Raw genomic sequence first — 24130 nt, 5'->3', positions numbered from 1 at the left:
CTATGGACTGGAAGGAAACCCAGTTTAAGACATCTTCATGTTTGGAGTTGTTCGGCAGAGGTAAGGTTATACAATCCACATGAAAAGACTTGATGCAATAACCATTAGTGGTTACTTCATCGGTTATCCTGAAAAATCAAAGGGATATAGATTTTATTGCCATAACCATATTAGTATAAGAATAGTTGAGTCTGGAAATGCTCGGTTCATTGAAAATGGACAATTTAGTGGGAGTGAGGAATCACGAATAGTGGATATTCAAGAGCATACTGATAGTGTTTCTACACCTAATGTCTCTTCTGAAGTTGTCATCCCTCTTGTTGTATCACAGTCACACAACAAGCAGACAACAGGTTAATGTTCCAATCCCACAAAATGAACATATAAATGTTGAGCCAATTGACAATGAGCAAGTCTTAAATGAGCAATTGATAGAGGAACCACAATAAGCAACATTAAGAAGGTCTATAAGGGAGAAAAGACCTGCTATTTCGAACGATTATGTGGTTTACTCTGTTGAACATGAATGTGACTTAAGCATTGATGATGATCCAGTCTCTTTCAGACAGGCCATGGAAAGTAATAATTTAGAGAATTGGTTGAATGCTATGAAAGAAGAATTGAAATCAATAGATGACAATAAAGTATGGGATCTAGTTGAATTGCCTAAGGGTTTAAAAAGAGTCGGTTATAAATGGATCTTTAAGACTAAACATGACTCAAAAGGCAATATTGAAAGGTATAAACCTAGATTAGTCGCCAAAGGTTTCACTCAAAAGGATGGCATTGACTACAAAGAGACCTTATCTCTTGTTTCTAAGAAGGACTCTTTAAGAATTGTTTTGGCTTTGGTGGCTCATTATGATTTAGAGCTTCACCAAATGGATGTAAAGACCGCCTTTCTAAATGGTGACTTAGAAAAGGAATTTATATGGACCAACCAGAAGGTTTCACAATAACAGGAAAAGAAAATTTAGTGTGTAAATTGAAGAAATCAATATATGGACTGAAACAAGCTTCCCGACAATGGTATCTAAAATTTAATGATACCATAACTTCAGATGGTTTTGTAGAGAGCATCGTTGACCGGTGTACAGTGGGAGTAAGTTTGTTATTTTGGTTCTATATGTTGACGACATTCTTCTTGCTACTAATAATATTGGTATGTTACATGATGTAAAGAAGTTTCTCTCTAGCAACTTTGAAATGAAAGATATGAATGAGGCATCTTATGTGATAGGAATATAAATATTCCGTGATAGATCACAAGGATTGTTAAGTTTGTCTCAAAAAGGCTATATTAACGAAGTGTTAGAAAGATTCAGAATGGAAAAATGCTCTCCTGGAGTAGTTCCAATTCAAAAAGGGGACAAGTTTAGTCAAATGCAATGTCCCAAGAATGTTTTGGAACGAAAGGCCATGGAGTCCATTCCTTATGCGTTAGTGGTTGAGAGTTTGATGTATGCTTAAACTTGTACTCGGCCAGATATCAGTTTTGCTGTTGGAATGTTAGGCCGATATCAAAGTAATCCCGGAATGGTTCACTGGAAAGCTGCAAAGAAAGTTCTTAGGTACTTACAAGGTACCAAAGAATACATGCTCACCTATAGAAAGTCAGATCATCTTGAAGTGATTGGCTACCAGATTTAGACTATGCTAGATGTGTGGATTCAAGAAAATCCACATTTGGGTATTGTTTATCTATTAGTTGGAGGAGCAATTTCTTGGAAAAGTGAAAAATAATCAGTCACTGCTACTTCCACCATGGAGGCTGAATTCGTGGCATGCTTTGAAGCCACGGTTCATGCTTTGTGGTTGTGAAACTTTGTATCGAGGCTTGACATTATTGACAGTATTGCTAGGCCGATAAGGATTTATTGTGATAATTCTACAGCCGTCTTCTTCTCTAAAAATGACAAGTACTCAAAGGGTGCTAAACACATGGATTTGAAGTACTTGTCAGTCAAAGAAGAAGTGCAGAAATATAGAGTGTTGATTGAGCATATTGGTACAGATTTGATGATAACAGATCCGTTAACTAAAGGACTACCGCCCAAAACGTTGAAAGTATGGGCATTATAGATAAGTCAATATTAACATGATGATGTTATCTATCTGTATGAATATGTATAGTTATATGCTTGTACTGTCATGACACTTGTGAATTCAATTAAAGTTATGTTTCTCTTTATTCTCTTATTATCCAGATTAAGTTATATACATGTATTATTGATTGTGGTAACATGATATATCTCTTTTAGAGATATAAAAGTTATAAGATTGATTAAAGTTATGTTGAGTTAGTTTGATTATGTGATACATCGAAGGAATTTTGTCGTTCATGACTTTTGCTCGCCATGATCCGATCATTTCAATTCATATATGGATGATGACTTGATAATTCTAATGAATGGTGCGCACTTAAAGTTTAGTTTTAGATATTCAAGTCATCACATGAACTAAGTGGAAGAATGTTAAATTATATTAATTTAATATTGGTTTATGTAATTTAAAGTATAACTTTGATGTAAAGATTCTCATGTAATGATTATTAGAATATAAGGTAATAAAGTTATAGGGATTATTTTAAAGTTATTAAAATTAATCTCTCTTCTTACTTTAATAAAGGACATTTTGATATTTTATTAAAGTTGATTAAGTTTCTAAAAAGAAAAAGATAAAAATAGCGTTCTCAATGTGATCTATACTTTATGCTTAGAATGTTATCGTTGGCTCTGTATTCACTAGTAGCAAAAGCCTAACATGAGTTAAAATGCAAGAGTAAAAGTTGCTAATAGTAAACTCAAAGTTTCAATCTTGGCCCATATGCTTCTCTACAAATTGCTTGACGACCAGCATCAATTTGGTGGACGCTTCTGAGTTGGTGAAGAATCCATGTTGCTGTCCTTTAAGCTCTACATACCCGACATCTTTTCCTTAAGCTTCTTCGAATAATCCTTCGTTCTGTCTTTATACTAGTGTTAAGCAAATCACTTCCAGCAGCCACCACTAGAATTTGGTCTAGTTTAGTTCCTTCAAGAGAGATAAGTAGTTTCCCCCACAGGTAAACAAAGCCTCCAATACCTGTTCAAAAGGGAACAACACTAGCACATTTCACCACCAAAATGACAAAACACAAAAAATGTTCCATTTTTAGGAACAAGACGCATCAAATTTATTATGCCAACCTGTTATACGTTCTAAATTGAGCAGAGCATCTTTTGGTCCTTCAGCTTCTGATTTGCTTCGCATAGTTCCACAGAAGAAAGGTCCCAACAGAGTATAACCCATCACCCGAACCGGCGTAAGCTCAGGTGACCCCAGTCCAAGCCGAACCGCCAAATGGTGAGCCATGTACCCTCCAGCCGAGTCACCCGAAACGAACAAGCAGGTGAAATCAGCCACATGGCTCAACCATGGGTCTGGCTCATTACTCTGGAGCTAGCCGATACTCCGGCTCTACCACTACGGCTCGAAGCTGGGAACTGAGCTGGAAACAGTAGTTTTGCCAGTTAGGTCAAGTGTGGGAGCCGATGTAGAAGCCGCCGCCGTGGAAGAAGTATATGACGGGTAGCCTAGGGCCGATTGAATCGGCTGACTTGTACAGCCGAAGCTGAAGATGATGGGTGGGGTCGAAAAGTACGTCTTTCCACAAAACGGTGCCGTCGTCGTTAATAGGAACGTTAAAGCTTGGCCGCGAAGAGCGTACTACGGAACCGTCGCTGTAAACATGAAGAACGCCACGACACTCTTCCACCACGGTGGTTTTTGAACCCAACGTTGTAGACATGTTTTGTTTTTGTTTACGATGTTATGTTTTGCGATAATGCAGGTAGAAAATGAGGTTGATGAATGAGTATAGCCACAGTAGCGTAGAAATTGTATTCTACTTTGAAAAGGACGTACTATGATAAGAAAGACAGAAAATGTAAACGTGGATTACTTCTATAGGTTATTTGTGTGGCTATATCATTCAAGTGCTACTGTTTTATTCTTTGAAAAATGTTTTTTACATCCACTAGAATCACGTTACAACTACTTCTAAAAATAATATAGTAAGAATAAACTTTTATATTTATAAAAATAAAAAGTAAAATAATAGATATAAAATGAATATAAAAGTTTATTAAATGTGAAAGTAATAGAACCCTTCTTGAAGAGGTATATTAACTTAATTTTTATTTAATTGATGTTCTCAATTTTCAATACAATATAATCTGCTTTTAAATAAATTGTATACATTATATAAATAAATTTTACCTAATTTTTTAATTGAGATTATATTTTTAATAACTATTTTATTTTTTATATCAAGTTTTAAATAATTATAATTTAATTATATTTCTTTTTTAAGAATAAAAATAGTACAATTAAATGGTACTAAATAAATTTTTAATTAATGTAAATTATTTTGTCTTCTTATAGTGGAACAGTAAGACGTAGTAATATTATTCCAATCAAAGTCTTTTTTATGATAATATCGCGTAATACGAATTACTTTACGATGGTAACTAATTTTATATGTTTTAAGGGCATGGAGAAAGATAAGAAAAAAGATCGAAGGATGCTAGGGAAAGTAAACATACTAAGGTAGAGAGAATTGAAAGGAACAATCAAATAGATTGTTAAAATAGAATGACTCAATTTCTCACACTAAAAAGGATGAATTGGTGAAGTGTAAAAAATATAATCTTTAAAAAACTTTTCACAAAAATTGATGCTTTTACTTTTCTTGAATTGCAAGATAATCAAATGGCAATGCAGCGGAAACTTAATCGAATGAATGCAGAATGTAATCGATTTAATAAAGAGTGTATGGATGAGAAAATTCAAACACTATGTTTTTATACTGGTTCAGCCAAGCCTATATCTAGTGTCATTCCAACCACAGGAAGTCAATACACTATAATGATCAAGGCTTTTACAATAAGAATTTTATAGCGACCACACGTAAAAAATATAAAACACCTCTCTAACCCTCTAATCAAAATATATGCAGTACACAACAAGACCAGCAGCAAGAATCCTCTCTCCTACTGCCTAAACCCTTTGAGACACTCTCAAAGTCAAGAACATCATTGTTCTTCTTCCTGTAATCAACAGGGAACCTAAAACCAACCTTCAAAAGATTGCAGAATCTGATCGCTCAATGACACCCAAATGTGCAAGTTGATCAACCTTTGAAAAACACAGCAGTCACTAGTGCAGTCAGGGGAAACGACAACGGTTATTTTTGGCCATAGGCAGCGGTTCCCGAACCGAGGCATATCCAGGCGTACTTTTTGCCTCGGGTGCGAACCGAGGCATAAAAGGAGAGGATTTTGCCTCGGTCCAGCCTTAACCGAAGTAGTAGATGTTTTGATTTTTTTATTTTTTTTTTCGTAGAACTTTATGCCTAGGTTCCTTCTGAACCGAGGCCGTATGTCCCCCTCTATTGCCTCGGTTGAAACCCTAACCGAGGCAGTAGAGCCCATTTTTGTTTTTTTTTCATCCACCAGTCTTTCTGCATCGGGTGTGACCTTAACCAAGGCCATAGGGGGCTTTTCTACCTCGGTTATGACCTCAACCGAGGCATATTCCCATGTTTTTTTTAAAATGAGGTATGTTTCTACTACATTCCCAACTACAGAAACAAACCTGCATATACATTTACAACCATAACAGTCCAGAATAATCCAGAAACGTATATTTTGAATGAAAATTATATTAAAACATAAATACATTCAATGGAATCATAAATCAACTTCTTAGAAGCATAAATCAATCCAATGTAATCATAAATCAAGTTTGAAGCATAAATCAAGTTTGAAGAATAAATCAATGCAATGTACAAAGTTAAACTAATAATAATGTAGAAAAGCATAAAACAACTTAGAAACATAAACTTAGAACTTACTATATCCTAATATCTACTACATACTATTATATAATTGAATTACATATTTAGTCAGTGTTTTCCTCACGAGTTGAAGTGACTTCTCTGGAATTGGAGTAGTCCTATTTAATCTCTGCATAAAACACAATGATTTCAATTAGTGTATATGAAATCTAAACTATAGAGAAAATAAAATTCAAACCTAAATATTACCGTTTCCCATCCACTGGTGTAATGTGCACGAATAATGGTCATCATCCAAAACATGACGTAGTAACCACATTCATATGACCACGTTTGTCTATTACACTACAATATATCATCATAATTATAAAATGTTAAGTAACATCATTTGAATGGAACCAAATGTAACAAAGTATGGACTAAAATACCAAACCTTAAGGGCAACCCATGCAAGCTTTTTAGCTGTAGCAGTAGATCTCCCAGATAACATCATATGTGTTGCATTGCTTTAGCATACATTTATATAACAAAGAAAGTTGAAACATTGAGGTTCTTACCAATCTACTACATGTCTAAGAGGGTTGGGAGGAGACTTGTGCAATGAACAAAACCAGACAGCAGTGTTCTCCGATATGGAGATCACAAGTAGCTGCCAATGACACCTGAAATTGGTAATAACTTCATTGTCATATACCAAAATTGATAAATGAAACTTTAAAGTTAACAAACTTCACTTACCCATGTATATAAGGGAAAAAATATATCTCCTTCCCCATTCCAAAGCAGGTGGTGATGTATGTTTGAATATCATCAAATTTATTTCTTTCATGAGTCATAGAGGGGCCAATGAACCCATATACATTGTTGAACCCCTTCTTGTTACTAACATCAAACATATACCTAAAATGAAGAAATAATCTGATATAAGTAACTTGATAAAAAATAATTATATAAAAAAGTTCTCATAAACTTACATCATCCATAACTGAATGAGTGTAATATTAATTTCTTCTCTCTCCGACGCAAGCTCCCTAACATCTTGATGATGCAAGCACAATGGGATCTGAGCTTCTCTTCCAAATGTAGTAGAGTCCCAGTATACATTCATCGACGCATTTGAAATGATTTTAGCAAGCTCGTCTAACGCACCAAGAGGGTGTTTTATTCTTCATAATTTACTTTTTCTTTTCTCCGATTTACATTCAAATCCTTGACCATCATTTTATTCTTCATTTACAATTCTCCACTTTGTTTTCTTTTTGACTTTTCCATTGTTCATCATTCTTAACAATAAAAAAATAAAAAATATTGTTTTGGCAGGATTTAGAACCCTAATCCAAAACATTCAAAGTTGTATGCTCCGATATCCAGTTGTGTTGTCTTCTCTCTTCTCCTTGTCCGAGCCGCGGGGGAGGGTGCCTGCAAAAGACACTCCGACGCTCAAGTCAGTGACTTTGCGTAATAATCTTGTAATCAAGATTTAATTATCAGAACTCTAAGTTTCAGTTCAAGTGTCTCCTCTACTAGACAAATATTTATAAACTATAATGAGCTTATCGTTAGGTCTGACTCATTAACCACCAATGAATGACAATGTTAATTGTCAATAAATGACAATTATTTTCACTAACTCCCCGACTATTATTACTATTAATTACCTTAACGACTGTTTTAACCGATCGGTTCACTGACCTGAGAGGTATCATCGGTCGGACTGATTTTACCGATCGGTTTATTGACCTGAGAGGTATCATCGATCGGACGACTCTTCTGTACTTTTACCGTTCGGTCGGCTATAAGCATATAGTAAGTAACAAATATCATCGTTGGAAAAAAAAATACATGATATAAAACAAGAACTTAGCAACATAAACGAATTACTTTTGAAATTTATTCTCACAGTTCATTCTCTACTGCCACTGTCACAAACATACACATTAACTTTTAGAAGGAGAAAGTTTTATTACAACAGCAATCTAACACAAGTTTAGGGCAATGGATGCTTGATGCTTAGAATTTGATGACATTGCAGCAGAGTTTGAAGGTCTTCAAACATTCTTGTCTATGAAATGTTTGATGATGAACATCAACTTGTTTGAGGGTTCTGAGTTGGGATCAATAGTGAAGAAACCATGTTGCTGTCCTTCAAATTCCACATACTCTATATCTTTACCCCACTCCTTAAGCCTCCTTGCATAATCCTCTGCTCTCTCTTTAAGCAAATCACTTCCTCCGGCCACCACCAGAATTGCTTCTAGACTTTTCCCTTCAAGGCTCTCGCTGTTTGGTCCAAATGGATTCACAATAGGGTGATCTGTAGTTTCCCCAATCGGAATAGAAAGCCTCCAAAACCTGTTCAATCATTGAACCATTAGAAACTGGTGTAAAACATTATGCAGATATGACTAATCAAATTTACCAACCTATCAATAAGTTCCAAATTCAGAAAAGCATCTTTTGGTCCTTCAGCTTCTGACTTCGTTCGGACAGTTCCACCAAAGAAAGGTGCCAATAGAATATAACCTCTCACCCGAACCGCCTCCAACTTGGGCGACCCGAATCCAAGTCCAGCCGCCAAATGGTGAGCTATGTTCCCTCCAGCCGAGTCACCCGAGATGAACACCCGGCTAAAATCAGCCACGTTGCTCAACCATGGGTCCGGCTCATTACTCGCGGCTTGAGTCTGAAGCCACTTAAAAGCCGCGAAGCCGTCGTCGATTGCGGCAGGGAGTCGATTCTCGGGAGCCAGCCGGTAATCTGGAGCTACTACTATAACTCGAAGCTGGGAAGCAAGACGAAAACAGTAGTTTTGACAATTAGGCCAAGTGCGTGAACCGATGCAAAAGCCGCCACCGTGAAAGTAGAAAAAGATGGGAAGCTTGGAGCCGGCTGAGTCGGCTGGCTTGTAGAGCCGAAGCTGAAGATCATGGGCAGGGTGAAAAACGACATCTTTCCACAAAACGGTGCCGTCGTCGACTACAGAGACGTTGAAGCTTGGGCGCGAAGAGCGTACTATGGAACCGTCGCTATAAACGTGAAGAACACCGCGACACTCTTCTACTACGGTGGCTTCGGAATCCAATGTTGAAGACATGTTCTTGTCTTGCTTTACCCCGTGTTTTATTTTGTGTGAGGAAAGTTGATATAAAGAGAGAAAAAGAGGTTGAAAAGATTAATGGCGATGGAAGAATGCATTGTCGTGAAGGAATTATGATGTGAATGACGTTTCCTTCTTGTTGCTTTTTTATTTTTTTTGCCATGCAAAGACAAACACGACAGTATGGGAAGTGTGTCATACGTTGTTTTCTTGTGCGGTAATGGAGTTTTACTTGTGCCATTATCTCGATGGCAACATCATGCAATGATATTATTCTTTTGCTGAATAATAGAGTGCTTCACCAATTGTAGATTTTTAATTATAGTTTAATTAATTATTATATGGTGAGACTGCTTTATTGTAAGAATTTATAAAACATTTTTTTATTATTCCTTTTAAATTTTTATAGACATTTATAGACGATTACAATAGTTAAAAGACAAATATGAATGGAGTTAATTAAACTTTAATGTTAATATATATGGTTGCCGTTGGGCTCACATTTTTATAGTCAAGAGTTTGTATTTAAAAAAAGAAAAAGAATATGTGTGACATTGACACTGTCCAAAAATGGGTATTTACAACATGGAAGGATGAAATAAAGGTTTCAATTATCAAGATGAAGTTACGTGAGTGTAACATAATAAAACGAAAGTTTCTTATCAAAAGGGTATGAGTACCTGAATGATAAAGTATCACGGCGAGGACGAATATTACCTACTCCATATAAAATTATTAGTCTAAAGGATTTTTTTTTTAAATGAAATGATTTTAAAATAATTCTTTCGAATATATTTAAATAAAAAATTATCTTTAAAGTATAATCCAAATAAAATGACACAATATGTTAGCGTAAAGTAATTTGATCTTTTAAAAACCAATTTAATAAGCTGTACCACAAAGTTTAAAAAATTAATCTTTTAAAAAATAATTTTAATTTCATAAATATAAATGAAAATATAAAATTAAACTCTAAAAAATTATTTAATGGTTAATATTTCTTTTATTATTAATTTTATTTTGATTTTTTAATTTTTTAAAAAATATCTAAGTAAAATTCACTAAATAAGTATCTATTGATTGAATCCCATAATATTATTGGCGGTTTATTAATGTATTTATTAAAGATATCTGTTTATTATTAATTATAAACTTTACTAGTGTTTATCGTGTATATTTGAAAAGGATATTTGAAAAGGAAGTTGCAATCCAAATATAATAAATACACTATCATGAAAAAACAAACAAAACAAAAGAATACCATCACTATTGCTTTGGAAACTTTATACCAATAGACTTCTGATGTACCAACTTTCACAATAATGGCTTTCTCTTACCTTGATTATTAAGTGCCTAAATTATTATTATTATTATTACTATAACAATTTGTTTTATGTGTAACCAAAGGTTACCCTCACAATGTTTAACATAGCTCAAGCATTGAAGACCTTTAAAAAACCTAAATCCATAAACAAGAAGAAGGAAAAAAAAAATGGTTTCTAAGTATTGTTAAATTTGTGAATTTCAAGAGGGTGAATTAAATTTTCAAAAAATCCTAAAAAATATATTAACTGATAAATGAAGAACACTTTTAATAAACTAATTATTTACCCTTTGTATGTATTTGAAGTTGTACTATATGGAAGGAAAGAAAGGCAAAGAAATACCGTTTTCCTTTTTGTTGATGAAGGATGTTAAGATGAAAAAGATTTTTAGATTATCCTATCTTTGACTGCTTCTACTGCAAACTCAAGTAAGAATATTCTGAGTCAGACCACAGAGGTTGTTTTGTGCATGTAAAAAGTGCTGTTGTGTTTGATAAAATTTAGAAAAAAAATTCATCGTCTCTTTTATTCATACGTCATAATAATAATAATAATAATAATAATAATAATAATAATAATAATAATAATAATAATAATAAATAAAAACTCTTTAAGGATTGAAGGATTATGTAAGCCTTAAACGAATGTTTGAGAAATAAGTATGAAGAAATGTGTGTCCCACTAACTAAATGAGAAAATGCTTACAATTGTTTCCATGGTTATAAATGAATCTAAAATTTTACTTTACCATAATAGATATATTAAAAAATCGATATCTTTTTCAATTGTGAGATTCAATTAAAATATTAAAAAGTTCAACAAAGTTGCGATAATTTAACCTTGTGAGCTTGAATTTTAATTAAATTATCATAATTGATGAGAGTATTAATAACCACGGTATCACCATTGACCATCTCCACTATCACTCCTGCATGAAAAAGAAAAACAGTCATATGTGTAAACAAATGAGACGTGCATCTTTACGTACTATATTACATATTACAAAAATAACAAAGTTGAGTTTTTTGTTAAAGTGAAAAAGTCAATTCACACTTTAAAGGGTAGGAATTTGATTTCTATTATTAGGCTTTTAATTTATTTTTATTTTATATTTTTTTACTTAATTGAGTTATTATTTTCTAAAAAAACATAATTAATTTTCTATTTTCATAAAAAATATCATTGAGGTTAACGTTCCACGTGTTAAAATATAAATCTGTCACGTGTTAAAATTAGGATTATTTTTGCGGAGTTATTTTAAGATCCACACAAATAAAATCCTGGTTAGGCTCCTAAAAAATATAAAAAAAAATAGTTCTAATATACATTTACTAAATTAATTGTACAATTATATTTAAAAATAAATTTTAATTAAATTATCATGAGTGACTGTTAAATTTTATTGATATTGTATCGTACGGTCCTCCTGGCCGAACGACTCTCCCAAGACAGACCGAACGGTTGTCCCAAGGTCGTCCACCCAGGTCACCATCAGGACCGAGCGTCGAAGCAAACGGTCATTTGACCGACCGTACATAAAACGAGAGGATCACTAACGCCTGCACCTCTGGCCACATTGCATCTTATGAGGAATGAACATTTGCTGAAATGCTTCATCAAGTTAGGAACGCTTGGGGCAATATTGTCCGCTTCAAGGGAGACCCAAGATCATGGACTTTTAATAAAAGATTCCCTTAGCCAATGAATCACAGAGAGGGTTAAGACAATCAAGTTGCCATTCAAGTTAATTTCCCTTACCCAAACTGTGAAAAACAACTTCATAATGCTGAGCAACGGATGAAAGCAGCAGTTGAGAAACTGAAAAAAAGAATGTTAGCATCAAGCTAAAAAGGAGACATCCATAAATAATGATTCAGATGAAAGAGTATGTCATTGAATAAGTACAAGTTACAAAGAATTGGAAGAGAAGTCTCTCACAGCTAGCTTCCCTTGCCAATGAAGCCATTGAAGACGTCCCTAAGTTCTTAGCTGATGCTGAGTCTGTAATGTTAATCATTAACCCGCCTAAGAGGATTGAAACATTCCTCAATTACTGCAAGAAACTTATCAGAGAAATGAAGAATGTTATGGCTAAAGCCTGAGATGGTTGACCAATACTTCCTATGTCTCACATCTTGGGAACTTCTGAATGATGAACCACATTATTGACTCTGTTTCATGTTAATTTCCAAATTATACCGAGGCAATATTTTCACAGCTTTATAATTTATGACTAGAGAATTTGAACTACGTTGTCTTTTCTTTTTCTTTTCATTTTTATTTTCTTTTTCTTAAATTTGTTTCGCAAAAAAAAAACTAAAATACAGCTAAACATCCAAGATACCCTAAAGGACTCGAACTAGTTATCAAATCTTGGAGAGCCGAGGAGAAATTCAAGAAGGAATGAAAGTTAATATCCAACAATTGAATGAGCAGATGAGCTGAAGCCTAGAGCTTCTAAACGCCTTACAAGAAGCCTTGTAGATTCACACACATCACGAGTGCAACAAAGAGTTCTAGGAGCACAAACCTTCCCTCCTTATGGTCTCCCCCAGAATTACATTACACCCTTGGGAGTGGACTCGGGACAACTTTGCATTCAAAAGGCCAAAAGTAATACGATGAAGGAGGAAACAAGCTTAGGGCAACCACTTTCATGGTGCCTACATAAATGATTCAGCCCAGTGTAGTGAGCAAGACAATGACAAAGCAACCCAAGTTGAAATCTTTTCCTCATGTCGTTGCACCAGTGGATGTTGATGCTGACAAGCTTAAATTTGAAATACTGGAAAAAGGATAAGAGTCGTGGAAGGGGGAGGAAGCTCTAAGTTTGCAAATGTTGCAGGGTTATGCTTAGTCTCAGATGATATGCTGATACCTCCCAAATTTTAAATTACCCGGAGGCACCACTTGTCCAAGAGCCATATCATGATGTACAGAAAGAAAATGGTTGTGCGTTCCTATGATGAAAAGTGGTCAATTCGTTTCTTCTAAGGTAGATTAGCTGGCATGACACCAAACTGGGGAACTCATCTTGAACAGTCGTGCATCTGGTCTTGGGAGGATTTGGTGGATGCTTTCTTGAGGCAGTACAAATATATCAGGGATGCGGCACCTGCTGGATTACAACTGCGGACCTTGGTGAAGGAGTCCAAATTGTTCAAAGAATATGCCAAAGGTGGAAAAAGATTGTTGCTCAAATGAAGTTTCATGAGAGTGACAGGGAAATGGTTCCCATATTCCTCAATACTCTGTAATCACCCTTCTGTGAGACCATGGTGAACAGTGTTTCCCTAAACTTTGCAAACTTGGTGATAATCAGATAAAGAATTGAAATTTGTATGAAGACTGAAAAGATCGCTCAAGGTCCTACCATGACAACAAATGTGAACAAGTCTGGTCTAAGCTTGGGGTAAGGAGAGAAGAAAGAGCTCAATCATATCCCACTGCTCAAACACCGTTGGCCTACCCTTTGAAACCTCTCTAAGACAACATTGGACTCGACCCAAACTCAACTTCCCACCAAGCTGTCAGGTAGAAAAATGTTTGATTAAGAGAAAAGGCCTACGAGTTTCACTCCTATCCATATGACTTATGCAACATTTCTTCCAAGTCTTCTGCATAAAAAGACTTGGTTTTTACTTGTTACATGAAGCCTTTAAAGCCTCAATACCTCAAGACTCGTGATACATCATACACAAAAGGTGATTACCATGGAGTGGCTATCAGTCATTCCACCAAAAGTGCTGGTGGTTCAAGCGCAAAGGCAAACTTTGATTCATTCAAGATGATTAAAGTGTGATGAAAGTCAACCCAACACTGACGTAAGGCTTGAGAATGCCACTACAAATGTCATGAAGAAATGAAGTGGGCTTTAAAATCACATAAGAAAGCATAAGTCATTGTACAAGTGAATTCGATGTTGTGAAGTGTCTAGCTATGGAGAAGTATGCCTATTGGTATCACGTCTTCATCCATGACTTTCAACGTGAACGTTCACTATAGGAGTTCTCCAAGTATTGCTGGAAATCGAGTCCTGAAAGGGTATTGAAAAAAAAACACAAAATTGAAAAAAATAAGTTGAAGGCAATTTTGAGTCCCTTGTCTTTCTTGCGAATCTTCAAACTCTTATTTTTCGAAAATAGCAAAAAAAAAAGAAATAAAAATGATAATAATCAAAAATAAAAATGCAGTGTCAAGCTTTTTCGAGGTCAAGTATTTAATCAAAAATAAAAATTTGACGTTTTTTTCCTAAACGTTGGTGCGCATGTTGCTTGAAAATCTCCACCCTTCACCTTTCCAAAATAAAGGATATTCCCTAACAAACAATAACACTACCCTCATCAACATACCTTTACACTTGGGCAGATTGGCCGGACCAAAATTACTCTCGCTTGTGCTAGTCTGGTGATCCCTGAATCCATTGAGACAAACAAAAGAACTTTCAAAAAGAGAATAAGTCCACTAGATTGAAAACCCGAAAGGGCGGTCTAGAAAGAAAGAAAGGAAAAATGACTCATGTTGAGGTCATCTAGTCGTAGAATTAATCTTTTGAAAATAAAGCAATCAGAATTTGACACAATGCCAAATGACAACCTTTGTTCCCAAATAATATAGTCGACAAACATTCATTTGAGCCTTTATATCTCTTTTCAATACCTTTAGCCCTTAGCCGCATTACAAGCCTATTAAAAGTCCACACAGATTGAATAATGATTGCTCAAATTTTCATAAAGCTTAATTGTGCGATAAGGCGAAGTGACTTTCAATGTGTGGTAAAAAAAAATAAAAAAAAAAGTTGAAAATGAATGATTGAAAACAAGAGAAAGAAGTAATGTCTCAGGAAGAGGGGATCTCCCTGCCAACCAGCCAGCAACATGCAAAAGAAAATCAAACCCATTAAGGTCATCCCTTTAGCCGATCCTTTTCATGCCCACTACCTCTTCCAAACTGAACCCCGGGCCAAAAACTGGGGCAGCTTGGTGGACCTCACCACGCGTTTTTTCCTTAAAATTCATCAACCCATAATCTCAAGACTAGGGCAGCTTTGCGGATCTTACTTGAATTTTTCACCCGAATTATCATGGATTCATCATCATACTCATTACACCAAACCGGTGAAACTTTTTAGATACCTCGTGTTTCGCTTTAGCACTCATCTCCTTTAAGGAGCGCATGAGGTGACATGCTCACATGGCTATCCCATTCTCTTCCGAACCATTCTAAACGGCTCCCATTCTTCACTTGCCAGTAAATTCAAGCATGTGTGCGTTGATGTCTCGGGAGAAAAAGTCAAAATGTAATAATCTCAAAGTTAGATCTCGGATATATGACATTCCTCACTTTTCGAAGCACTGAAAATAATGACCAGTTTGATGATTGCAAGTAAGACAATTGACTCAAGCGAAAAAAAAAACACAAAACAAAGCAAATGTTTTCATATGTGCATAACATCAGTTGCCATCAATCCATCAAAAAAAGAAAACTTTTCAGATCGAAACCCTCTTCATTCATATGAATGGTTATCGAATCCTTCTCCAAAAACACAAAAAGAATAAGATTCAGATTTTCTCTTTCAAGCCATATTGTTTCATGTCGATCAAACTTTTTCTCTCATATTAGGGTCTTGACATCCTGATCCCGCATCAACATTTTAATACTTTGTAATGAAGGGTTTCAACGCCTTGATGTCTTTTCAAAAATCAGATTTCTGTCAAAATTACAAAACATTTCACATACAAGTCTCAAGAATTTCGAAATTTGAAAGCCCAGTTTTAACTGGCCCACAAAGCCCAGCTTGTCTGGCCCCAAAGCCCAGTTTCCACACTGGCCCGCAAAGCTCAGTTTTCATACTGGCCCACAAAGCCTAGTTTCACCTGGCCACAAAGCCCAGTTTTCATACTGGCCCACAAAGCCCAATTTCACCTGGCCACAAAGTCCAGTTTCCACACTGGCCCCCAAAGCCCAGTTTACACACTGGCCCCCAAGCCCAGTTTCTACACTGGCCCCAAAGCCCAGTTTCCACAGTGGCCCACAAAGCCCAATTTTCACATTGGCCCCTAAGCCCAATTTCTACACTTGCCCACAAAGCCCAGTTTCTACACTGGCCCCCAAGCCCAGTTTCCACACTGGCCCCCAAGCCCAGTTTCTACACTGGCCCCCAAAGCCCAGTTTCTACACTGGCCCCCAAGCCCAGCTCACCTGGCCCTTCAAAAAAAAAAGCACAATTTTGCCTGGCACCCTAAACCCAGTTTCATTTGCCATCCTGAATTTAAGTTTTCTTCTGCGATATTGGCCCTCTGCAAGGCAATGGTCAAATCCAGGTTGTTGTTCTGCGATATTGGCCCTCTACAAGGCAATGGTCAAGTCCAGATTTTAGTTTTTCTAACGGCCCTCTGCTTGGCAATGGTCGAATTTAAGTTTTCTTCTGCGATATTGGCCCTCTGCAAGGCAATGGTCAAATCCAGGTTGTTGTTCTGCGATATTGGCCCTCTACAAGGCAATGGTCAAGTCCATATTTTAGTTTTCCTAATGGCCCTCTGCTTGGCAATGGCCGAATTTAAGTTTTCTTCTGCGATATTGACCCTCTACAAGGCAATGGTCAAATCTAGGTTGTTGTGCTGCGATATTGGCCCTCTGCAAGGCAATGGTCAAGTCCAGATTTTAGTTTTTCTAACGGCCCTCTGCTTGGCAATGGTCGAATTTAAGTTTTCTTCTGCGATATTGGCCCTCTGCAAGGCAATGGTCAAATCCAGGTTGTTGTTCAGTGATATTGGCCCTCTGCAAGGTAATGGTCAAGTCTAGATTTTAGTTTTTCTAACGGCCCTCTGCTTGGTAATGGTCGAACCCAATGATCACGCTCACTACATTCATCCATAGGATTGTTACACCCTCCACGAGGTTGTTACACCTCATTCGTTCATCCATAGGGTTGTTACACCCTCCGCGAGGTTGTTACACCTCATTCGTTCATCCATAGGGTTGTTACACCCCCACGAGGTTGTTACACCTCATTCACTTATCCATAGGGTTGTTACACCCTCCACAAGGTTGTTACACCTCATTCACTCATCTATAGGGTTGTTACACCCTCCCCAAGGTTGTTACACCTCATTCATTCATCCATAGGGTTGTTACACCCTCCGCGAGGTTGTTATACCTCATTCACTTGTCCATAGGGTTGTTACACCCTCCACGAGGTTGTTACACCTCATTCATTCATCCATAGGGTTATGACACCCTCCATGAGGTTTGCACACCTCAATTCTCTTAGCCATGCTCATTTTTTGTTTAAAATTCCATGTTGTTCCTTGTTTCATTTTGAAATCCGGACAAAATTAATGTTTCTTTCTTTACTTAGCTTTTACTCCAATAATACGAAAATATCAAATTTTCATATTATCCAGTAATATCTAAGTAAAGAGGGGCAGCTGTTAATACCCAATTTCGTCCGGATAGTTAAAAAATATCTAGAGATAAAAAGGGGTAATAAATAAAATAAACGGGCAAAGATAAATTTGATACGAAGTCTAAAAAAAATGATGGTTTTGTTTCGTTTTCCTTTTTCTATTATTTTCATCCTTTGTTTTTACTTTGTTTCGTTTTTATTTATTTCCCCTCCTGTTTATATTTTATTTTATTTTTACTTCATTTTATTTGGTTTTATTTTTATTTTGTTTATTTTATCTTATTTCTTTGATTTATCTTTATTTTATTTTATGTTATTCCATTTTGTTTTATGCTATTTCATTTTATTTTTCTTTAAGTTTACTTTTATGTATTTTACTTTTACACTTTTATTTTATTTTGTCGTTTTCCTTTTTATTTGTTTTATTTTTTATTTTTATTTTTTACTTTTTATTTTTTTTTTATTTTTTTTCTTTTCTGTCTCTTTTGTTTCCATTTTAAATGCACTTTTATAAGAAATGATAAAAATTATATTTTAAAGGTTTAAGCACATGTGTGATCGTACACATCGTCCTTGTGTTAAAACCTTCTCTTTTTCTCTTCTAAAAAGAACATATTTTAAAGGTTTTGGCACATGTGTGATCGCACGCATCGTCCTTGTGTTAAAACCTTCTCTTCTAAAAAATAATAATAAATGTTTTAAAGGTTTAGGCACATGTGTGATCGCACGCATCGTCCTTGTGTTAGAACCTTTTCTTCTTCTCTTCTAAAAAAATATAAATAATAATAAATATTTTAAAGGTTTCGGCACATCTGTGATCACACGCATCGTCCTTGTGCTAAAAGCCTCTCTCTTTCACTTCCCTATTATCCAAAATCATTTCAAAACAAATTTTCAAACAAATTCCTAAACGAAATTTCTCAAACAGATTCAAAAGAACTACGTAACCCTGATTTCTCATTCTGAATGAGAATACGTAGGAGCAAGGTCAATCCTTGTCGAGTCCAAAAAACTAAAAAATATATTTTGTCTCTTTAGAGTTTTATTTTAGGGGATAGTTAAACATTTTGAAAACGACATCATATTCACGTATTTAGTTAAAGGTACTGCCTTAGGGCAGGCGTTGTAGGGTGCTAATACCTTCCCTACACGTAACCGACTCCCGAACCCAGAATCTGGTTTTTCCTAGACCATGCCTTATCATTTTATGGTTTTTCCGTAGTTTTCCAGAATAAACTATGGTGGCGACTCCAAATCTCTTTTCAAAACCCGTTCGCTCTTTTTGCATCGTCGTCCCGTCGCAATTCCCGTTGCGACAGTCTCTTAGTTCACTAATCCTAAAACTAAAATGGGCCCCTATGATCTATGTATTTTATTAGAAGACCACATCGCACCATGCACTGCACGATGTGCTTGTCATATGTTTATTTTAATTTAGAAAGAAACTACTTTTTAATAAAATAAAGGTTTAATCCTTTTCGACATCCCTATTTATGTACGAATGTCTCAGATGGGTCCTCGTTTTTTAAAGTGTATCAAAATGGTCCTAAATTTTGAAAATTGATATCAATTGAGTCCTTTCCGTTAAGTTGGCTGGACGGCGTTAAAAAATTGATGAGTGGATGCTGAGATGACGAACGAATGCTCGTCCACCAGCGAACGAACGCTCGTCCACCAGCGAACGAACGCTCGTCCACCAGAGAACGAACGCTCGTCGACCTCTTACTGCTGGACGACCGTTCGTTCCACACTGGACGACCGTTCGTTCGGTGGTCGACGAGCGTTCGTTCGCTGGTGGACGAGCGTTCGTTCGCTGGTGGACGAGCGTTCGTTCGTTATCTCAGCATCCACTCATCAATTTTTTTAACGCCGTCCAGCCAACTTAACGGAAAGGACTCAATTGATATCAATTTTCAAAATTAAGGACCATTTTGATACACTTTAGAAAACGAGGACCCATATGAGACATTCGTACATAAATAGGGATGTCGAAAAGGATTAAACCTAAAATAAAATATTAATGTTAGTATTTTTTAAAGAAAATAGAGAAGATAAATAATTATATAGAAACCAACAAAGCACAACATTTACGAAATATATCATATAAAAACATCCATTACACAATATCTGAAACTATTACACGATAATATAAAAACATCTACAAATTAACTAAAACTATTCTAAATCTAATTTAAAGTTTTGCAAAATATTTATTAAGAAAAAAGCTAACTAACATTGCTATCCCAATCCCTACTAGAAGTACCAAACCATTCTTAAAACCTCCTAAATAATTTTTTAATGTCTTTTCCGTATTTCCTAGAATTACAAGAAGGATTATACTCAATACAGTAACTGATATTCTTAGTCTAATTTCCAAGTGACGAACAACATTGAAGTATAGTATAGCAGTTAAGGCACCCAGAAAAGATCCAAATGTTGATGCTATTACTGTAATTATTAATTTTTTCTTTCTCGTTTCTCTTACACTATTACGATGTAATAGTTTAAATATTAAAAATTCGTTTATTGGTATTAGAACAGTACCAATTATCTTATTAATGAAGGCCTCTTTTTTAGTGGTACGAATCGGAGTTTCGGATAAAAATCTGAAAGTTATTAAAGTAAATCCAGTTATATAGTTTCGAAATAGTTCTTGCCTAGCATGGTTCTTTTCCACTCTTGCTGCAGTGGCTGGTTCTGCTACTCCTGCTGCAGTGGCTGGTTCTGCTATTCCTGTAGTGGCCGATTCTATGTCCAGAGGTTCTGCTACTCCTGCTGTGGCTGATTCTGCTGCACCAGGTTGGGTTCCACCAGTTAATATTGTTGTACTTACACCAGCTACCGGTTGAAGTTGTGGCATGGGCTCCGGTTCGACCTCCACTGTATGTTTCGCAGGTTGTGCCACTACAGGTGCCACTGCAGGTGAAGATTCCAGAAATGTTCCGGACACAATAATACTACCATGTTCTTGGAGTTCTGGTTGGACAACAAATTTCTCTTCTTCCTGCACTTCTTTGTTAAAGATGGCTGAAAAGAAGCGGAAGATCAAACCTAATATTAGAATAACAAAGGATAACATCATGATAGCAGTGTGTGATAGCGTCTGGGTATTAGGTCTAAGCATAAGAGTGGAATGAAAAAATACAAATATATAGGCAGTGGTGCGCGTAACAAAAGTCTGTACAATTGGTTTTGATATTGCTGACCAATCTAGAATGTTTGAATGAAAAAGCTACGCAAATAAAACAAAAAGGATCCCGATATTTTGACCACAGATTTTTGACACACTTTTGCCAACGTCACGTGTCATGAATTCATTGACTTGTATCTATTTTATTTTTTGTTTTAAGACTGGACGACCGTTCGTTCGGTGGTCGACGAGCGTTCGTTCGCTGGTGGACGAGCGTTCGTTCGCTGGTGGACGAGCGTTCGTTCGTTATCTCAGCATCCACTCATCAATTTTTTTAACGCCGTCCAGCCAACTTAACGGAAAGGACTCAATTGATATCAATTTTCAAAATTAAGGACCATTTTGATACACTTTAGAAAACGAGGACCCATATGAGACATTCGTACATAAATAGGGATGTCGAAAAGGATTAAACCTAAAATAAAATATTAATGTTAGTATTTTTTTAAAGAAAATAGAGAAGAGAAATAATTATATAGAAACCAACAAAGCACAACATTTACGAAATATATCATATAAAAACATCCATTACACAATATCTGAAACTATTACACGATAATATAAAAACATCTCCTACAAATTAACTAAAACTATTCTAAATCTAATTTAAAGTTTTGCAAAATATTTATTAAGAAAAAAGCTAACTAACATTGCTATCCCAATCCCTACTAGAAGTACCAAACCATTCTTAAAACCTCCTAAATAATTTTTTAATGTCTTTTCCGTATTTCCTAGAATTACAAGAAGGATTATACTCAATACAGTAACTGATATTCTTAGTCTAATTTCCAAGTGACGAACAACATTGAAGTATAGTATAGCAGTTAAGGCACCCAGAAAAGATCCAAATGTTGATGCTATTACTGTAATTATTAATTTTTTCTTTCTCGTTTCTCTTACACTATTACGATGTAATAGTTTAAATATTAAAAATTCGTTTATTGGTATTAGAACAGTACCAATTATCGTATTAATGAAGGCCTCTTTTTTAATGGTACGAATCGGAGTTTCGGATAAAAATCTGAAAGTTATTAAAGTAAATCCAGTTATATAGTTTCGAAATAGTTCTTGCCTGGCATGGTTCTTTTCCACTCTTGCTGCAGTGGCTGGTTCTGCTATTCCTGTAGTGGCCGATTCTATGTCCAGAGGTTCTGCTACTCCTGCTGTGGCTGATTCTGCTGCACCAGGTTGGGTTCCACCAGTTAATATTGTTGTACTTACACCAGCTACCGGTTGAAGTTGTGGCATGGGCTCCGGTTCGACCTCCACTGTATGTTTCGCAGGTTGTGCCACTGCAGGTGCCACTGCAGGTGAAGATTCCAGAAATGTTTCGGACACAATAATACTACCATGTTCTTGGACTTCTGGTTGGACAACAAATTTCTCTTCTTCCTGCACTTCTTTGTTAAAGATGGCTGAAAAGAAGCGGAAGATCAAACCTAATATTAGAATAACAAAGGATAACATCATGATAGCAGTGTGTGATAGCGTCTGGGTATTAGGTCTAAGCATAAGAGTGGAATGAAAAAATACAAATATATAGGCAGTGGTGCGCGTAACAAAAGTCTGTACAATTGGTTTTGATATTGCTGACCAATCTAGAATGTTTGAATGAAAAAGCTACGCAAATAAAACAAAAAGGATCCCGATATTTTGACAACAGATTTTTGACACACTTTTGCCAACGTCACGTGTCATGAATTCATTGACTTGTATCTATTTTATTTTTTGTTTTAAGACTGGACGACCGTTCGTTCGGTGGTCGACGAGCGTTCGTTCGCTGGTGGACGAGCGTTCGTTCGCTGGTGGACGAGCGTTCGTTCGTTATCTCAGCATCCACTCATCAATTTTTTTAACGCCGTCCAGCCAACTTAACGGAAAGGACTCAATTGATATCAATTTTCAAAATTAAGGACCATTTTGATACACTTTAGAAAACGAGGACCCATATGAGACATTCGTACATAAATAGGGATGTCGAAAAGGATTAAACCTAAAATAAAATATTAATGTTAGTATTTTTTAAAGAAAATAGAGAAGATAAATAATTATATAGAAACCAACAAAGCACAACATTTACGAAATATATCATATAAAAACATCCATTACACAATATCTGAAACTATTACACGATAATATAAAAACATCTACAAATTAACTAAAACTATTCTAAATCTAATTTAAAGTTTTGCAAAATATTTATTAAGAAAAAAGCTAACTAACATTGCTATCCCAATCCCTACTAGAAGTACCAAACCATTCTTAAAACCTCCTAAATAATTTTTTAATGTCTTTTCCGTATTTCCTAGAATTACAAGAAGGATTATACTCAATACAGTAACTGATATTCTTAGTCTAATTTCCAAGTGACGAACAACATTGAAGTATAGTATAGCAGTTAAGGCACCCAGAAAAGATCCAAATGTTGATGCTATTACTGTAATTATTAATTTTTTCTTTCTCGTTTCTCTTACACTATTACGATGTAATAGTTTAAATATTAAAAATTCGTTTATTGGTATTAGAACAGTACCAATTATCTTATTAATGAAGGCCTCTTTTTTAGTGGTACGAATCGGAGTTTCGGATAAAAATCTGAAAGTTATTAAAGTAAATCCAGTTATATAGTTTCGAAATAGTTCTTGCCTAGCATGGTTCTTTTCCACTCTTGCTGCAGTGGCTGGTTCTGCTACTCCTGCTGCAGTGGCTGGTTCTGCTATTCCTGTAGTGGCCGATTCTATGTCCAGAGGTTCTGCTACTCCTGCTGTGGCTGATTCTGCTGCACCAGGTTGGGTTCCACCAGTTAATATTGTTGTACTTACACCAGCTACCGGTTGAAGTTGTGGCATGGGCTCCGGTTCGACCTCCACTGTATGTTTCGCAGGTTGTGCCACTACAGGTGCCACTGCAGGTGAAGATTCCAGAAATGTTCCGGACACAATAATACTACCATGTTCTTGGAGTTCTGGTTGGACAACAAATTTCTCTTCTTCCTGCACTTCTTTGTTAAAGATGGCTGAAAAGAAGCGGAAGATCAAACCTAATATTAGAATAACAAAGGATAACATCATGATAGCAGTGTGTGATAGCGTCTGGGTATTAGGTCTAAGCATAAGAGTGGAATGAAAAAATACAAATATATAGGCAGTGGTGCGCGTAACAAAAGTCTGTACAATTGGTTTTGATATTGCTGACCAATCTAGAATGTTTGAATGAAAAAGCTACGCAAATAAAACAAAAAGGATCCCGATATTTTGACAACAGATTTTTG

At 35.8% G+C, this 24130-nt stretch overlaps 1 protein-coding gene and 1 pseudogene across 1 annotated transcript; both read right to left on the bottom strand.

The window, feature by feature from the left end:
• Positions 1–2811: 2811 nt before the first annotated feature.
• Positions 2812–3929, bottom strand: LOC124819929 (strigolactones hydrolase CXE15-like; annotated as a pseudogene).
• A 3770-nt stretch (positions 3930–7699) lies between these two features.
• LOC148193086 (strigolactones hydrolase CXE15-like) lies at positions 7700–9025 on the bottom strand. The gene is made up of 2 exons (XM_088098340.1): positions 8263–9025; positions 7700–8191 (listed from the first exon to the last, which is right to left on the bottom strand). Exons 1-2 carry the CDS (start codon positions 8931–8933, stop codon positions 7888–7890), a joined length of 975 nt encoding a protein of 324 aa, XP_087954466.1. The 5' UTR covers positions 8934–9025; the 3' UTR covers positions 7700–7887.
• Between the last annotated feature and the right edge of the window lie 15105 nt (positions 9026–24130).

This window comes from Vigna umbellata, chromosome 9, assembly GCF_029865625.1.
Source record: "Vigna umbellata cultivar VRB3 chromosome 9, Vumbellata_1.0, whole genome shotgun sequence".
Classification (NCBI taxonomy): domain Eukaryota; kingdom Viridiplantae; phylum Streptophyta; class Magnoliopsida; order Fabales; family Fabaceae; genus Vigna; species Vigna umbellata.
This window is presented reverse-complemented; position numbering and strand designations above follow the sequence as displayed.

Coding starts and splice junctions, on each gene's coding strand:
- LOC148193086 (XM_088098340.1), bottom strand. CDS start 8,933: ATGTCTTCAACATTGGATTCCGAAGCCACCGTAGTAGAAGAGTGTCGC. Junction 8,192..8,262: donor AATTTGGAACTTATTGATAG/GTTGGTAAATTT, acceptor ATGATTGAACAG/GTTTTGGAGGCTTTCTATTC.